Below are 5,000 nucleotides of genomic sequence, written 5' to 3'. Positions count from 1 at the left end.
TGCAAAAATAGAACAAAATATACACTAACAACAGCAAACAGATGCAGACATATTTCTGCCTTATTTGAATTCATCTGCGAAGCATGGCGTCACTCCATTTATCAAAATTGGAGAGTGATGTAAAAAGTAAGTGTATGTGCATGATGCTGCATTGGCTAATGCTGGGGAATAGAATTGCTTAGAGAATAAATGGTTGAGCGACACCATATGGATGCAAAAATGATAGCTGAATTATTTAAATTAGAAGAATACGTTAAAAATGATGAAAATGACAATACTCCGAACGATGGAAGCAAAATGAAAGAAATATGTAAATGAAACTGATGGGAAATTTATGCCAGAGAAATGCTAATCCTAAAAGAATGCAATCTAATTTATGTTTCAGAATCTTCGACTTGAAGAGATAATTAATTTGGTGTTGTTGTTGTTGTTTTGAGAAATTGAAGAAAAAACGTCATTTATTATCTGTAAAATGGTAAATTGAAAGAATTTCATGAAAGGATATCAACTGAACTGAAGAAACATAGATCTACAAAATGCCTTTATAAAATTCCTTCCACAAATTATATTTTAGCATTCGAAGAAAGGAAAGTTTGTTGGCGTTGGGGTTTGTTGGTTATGTTGAAATATATATTCTTAAAAATAAATAACTAAAAATTATACAAATGTATAAAATATAAAATTCTATGTGGAATTGATGAAAATCGATGAAGCAAACGGCATGAAATTAGTGTTTTGGCATTCTTGAAGGAAAGAAAATATCGAGAGTTTGGGGAAAACTCATTTGTTTTGAGTTTTTCTTTTCTTTTGTTTTCTATTTCTTTATGAACCATTCTTAAAAAGTGAATGATCCCATCAGAAATAAGGCACAATAAATTAGGAAAACATTGTAAATGGTCTGCACTGGTTCTTTGCCATTCTACGAGGAATCAAAACGTTAAGGAAAGAAGTGCAACTTCGTCTTTCATATCTCTTACTGGTTTCAGTATTCAGACTGCGGCCATGCTGGAGGAATTTTGGTTGAATGAATCGACCCTAGCACTTATTTTTTTCAGCCTGGTATTTATACTATCGGTTACGTTTTGCCGAACTGCTAGATAACGGCGACGTTAACACACCGACACCGGTTGCCAAGCGGTGGTCGGGGACAAACACACACACACACACACACACACACACACACACACACACACACACATGTATGTGTGTGTGTGTGTGTGTGTGTGTGTGTGTGTGTGGAAAACGTGCTTCTTTCAGTTCCAATCCAGTCACAGGCTTTGGTAGGCCCGAGGCTATAATGGGAGACACTTGTACAGGGTATCACGCAATGGGACTGAACACTCTACCGTGCGGTTAGGAAGCAAACTTCTTGCTACTCAACCACATCTGCGCCCGATGACCGATAATTTTAAAGAAAACATTACAGACTCATAAACGTCTGGTTTCCTTTTTTTTGTCTTGATTTACTTTTGTGTTGTTTTGGCAGTGTTTCATTTTCGATTTTCGAGTTTCGAGGAAAGGGCAGAACCCATGCGCCTTGCGCGCCTTCATTGATGGGTGAGATTCATGGCGTTAATGTTCTGTTTAAAATTTCTTGCAGGTTAACATTTATAGGAAAAATATAAACGGGGAGGATATTCCAGAGGGATAATGTGCCAGGGATGAAGGATTGTGCTTAGTTATTGGTAAAAAGACAGGAATCGCAGGGATGAAGGATTGTGCTTAGTTATTGGTAAAAAGACAGGAATCGCAGGTACGACCAGTTTCTGGCAAGGACAATGTGCAACGAGAAACCTATATTATGTGTGAGAAGCTCATCGACGTTTCAGATTATTCATACGTATGAGCATTTGTTTGTGTGTGTGTGTGTGTGTGTGTGTGTGTGTGTGTGTGTGTGTGTGTGTGTAAAGATATGCATACTTACGAATTACATACTTACATTCATGTGTAAGAGTGTTTAAATAATGATGACCACTGATGTGCATGCATACACGATAGCACACACACACACACACACACACAAGCACACATATACACACAAGCACACACACACACACACACACACACACACACACACACACACACACATGCACACAGGACACACACATGCACACAGGACACACACACATACACACACGCGCGCGCGCGTATTACGAGTGATGAACATATGCATGGAAAAGGAAACGTACAGTCACACGCCCTCCTTCGAAAGGAGAAAACCCATCCGACCTTATTTATAAATTCTCACTTGACTTAATTACTTGCGCATACGAATTGTCTCATTGAAACAAACAGAGAGAGATGAAGTGAGAGAGAGAGAGAGAGAGAGAGAGAGAGAGAGAGAGAGAGAGAGAGAGAGAGAGAGAGAGAGACGAACACGCGCACTCATACACAAATGCAAACACACATGTTATCTAATTGAAACAAAGACGCACAGTTCTATATAAATATAAAACTTACATATTTTAAAGCATCTTGTTCATATATTAACCTAGCATGTTGGGAAACACTATCAGATCAGGGAGTATATATCGGGAGGATTTATATCAATTATTGAAAATCAAAGATTAGACAGAAAAACAAACATAAAACATATGAAAAAAAAAAGCATTAAAGAATACAAATGGATATAATGAATGTTAATTGTATCACTGGCGGTCGTTTCTTTAACTTGCATCTGTCGTGTTTATTTATGTCATGTAAATAACAACGTTTCGCATTGACTTTAATCCTCTTTTGTATTTCTGTAGAGTCTACGAACAAGCCACGTGTTCTGAAGGGAAGGCCATTGTTCTTATACAGTCTTCGTTGCCCGGTTTCCGTCTGTTGGATGTATGAGCTATGATGTTATTACGAGAGAGGGGGTCTTTGAAACTCATTCGTACGAAGAACCACAGTGAAGATCAATCTGATGGCTTAATATATTGTCTCAATTCTGGCAAAGGTAAGTCACGAGGAAAATATGAAACGTGGTGTTGGGTCGAAACATCAAAGGACTTCTTTAACCTTTGACTGGCTACTCCACTTTTTCTCTCTCTTTCTCTCTCTCTCTCTCTCTCTCTCTCTCTCTCTCTCTCTGTATATATATATATATATATATATATATATATATATGTGTGTGTGTGTGTGTGTGTGTGTGTGTGTGTGTGTGTGTGTGTCTGTGCTTATGTCCCCGTAACGTAGCGGTTCGGCAAAAGAGACCGATAGAATAAGTACTAGGTTTACAAAGAATAAGCTCTGGGGTCGATTTGCTCGACTAAAGGCGGTGCTCCAGCATAGCCGCAGTCAAATGACTGAAACAAGTAAAAGAATATATACACACACACACACATACACACACACAAACACACACACACATATGTATGCATGAATGTATGTATGTATATATATATATATATATATATATATATATATATATATATATATATATATATATATATATATATATATATATATATCACTTTTCGTTTGTTTACTCTGTTATTCACGAACAGAAATGTACATCAAAAGCTAACATCACCAAACTAGATTGCATCATACACGTCAATTCATAGTTAACGCCTCGCTAATTAGAAATAGCAGCCAAATCTCCATTATCATCCTAAATTTATCTGTTTTGAGCGTTTAAAAAAAGATAATAATAATAAATTTACCTTCTCGGGTCCTACCGACTCATAAGGGCCGGTTTCCATGGGGGTATCTATTCCCCCCACCTGGATGGGACACCAGTCCATCGCAGCGTAACTCATTTTTCCCAGCTGAGTGGACTGGAGCAACGTGAAATTAAGTGTTTTGCCCAAAAATATAACGCATCGGCGGTCAAGGAATCGAAACCGCAATCTTACAATCATGAGTCCAACACCTTAACCATTAAGCCATGCGCCTCCATTTTTAGCATATACTCAGTAAGGAAGAAAAGAGAGGGTAAAAAGAAAAACGAAAGGAAGCCTTCAAACTGCCGTCTTGGCTTCTTGGCGTTTAATTCCAGTCTCGGATATTTGTCTTTTCTGCCATTTATGGATATTTCATATATGAGAAGGTTGTGTGGAATTCCAGAATACCATGGCTGGGTGGTAAGAAGTCTGCTTCCCAACCACATGGTTCCGGGTTCAGCATTGCGTGGCACTTTCGGCAAGTGTCTTCTACTATAGCTTTGGGCCAGCAAAAACACTGTAAGGGGATTTGGTAGATGGAAACTGAAAGAATTCCGTCGTATATATGTGTGTGTGTGTGTGTGTGTGTGGCTGTGTTTCTCCCTTACCACCACTTCATACCCGGTGTTGGTTTGTTTACGACCCCGTAACTTAGCGGTTATACAAAAGGATCCCGATAGAATAAGTAGCAGACTTTGAAAAAAGTCCTGGGATCGATTCGTTCGACTAAAATTTTTACCAGACAGTGCCCCAGTATGGCCGCTGTCAAATGACTGAAACAAGTAAGAGATAAAAGATAACGGTGCCGAATGCCATTTTAGATCTGGAACTCAAAGGAAACGTTTACATCACAGTACTGTTTCGAAATTGCGATACGATTTGTTATTTTTTTATCGCCTGCCTTTACCGTATTTTAAAGTGTATAAAGAACCCTTTTTCGACAAAAATTAGGTTTAAAAAATATGGGAATTCCTTATACATGAATAGAATTATATTCCCTTACAAAACCCTTTTTCCAAATTTTAAGCCCCTAAGGGTTAGGGGGTCCCTTATACACGTTAAAATACGGTAATTATTGTAATGACAGAAAGAAGAGAGAAAGGAAAGAGGAAGAAAAGATTAAATATGATTTTTATATCATTTTATAGGAAGAGTGAGTAATGAATAGTTTTTTAATTGAGATTAGAAACCGTTTCGCTGTCTCACCTTGTTGGAAGTTTCTTTTACTGTACAGTATTCTCCCCAACCTTCAATAATAAACAATATAAAAATATATATTAAAACAACAGTAGACAGATAAAAATAGTTAAGGAAGGGTCGGCTGTAGTTAAGATAAATTGGTCTCAA

General features: G+C 37.6%; 1 protein-coding gene across 6 annotated transcripts in view; it reads right to left on the bottom strand.

The window, feature by feature from the left end:
- The window catches only part of LOC106877775 (uncharacterized), a 113,636-nt gene that overhangs the window by 51,798 nt on the left and 56,838 nt on the right, over nucleotides 1–5,000 (bottom strand). For 5 of the 6 annotated variants that reach the window (XR_016243836.1, XR_016243835.1, XM_052972157.2 and 2 more), the window contains exon 2: nucleotides 4,860–4,900. The exons of the other annotated variant lie outside the window; for it this stretch is intronic. Coding sequence is in view for 3 of the 5 variants with exons in the window: in XM_052972157.2 (XP_052828117.1) it covers nucleotides 4,860–4,900 (41 nt within the window). In the remaining 2 variants the exon portion in view is untranslated. The remainder of the gene's footprint in view (nucleotides 1–4,859; nucleotides 4,901–5,000) is intronic. 6 annotated transcript variants of the gene reach the window in all.

This window comes from Octopus bimaculoides, chromosome 12, assembly GCF_046866305.1.
Source record: "Octopus bimaculoides isolate indiv1 chromosome 12, ASM4686630v1, whole genome shotgun sequence".
NCBI lineage: Eukaryota > Metazoa > Mollusca > Cephalopoda > Octopoda > Octopodidae > Octopus > Octopus bimaculoides.
This window is presented reverse-complemented; position numbering and strand designations above follow the sequence as displayed.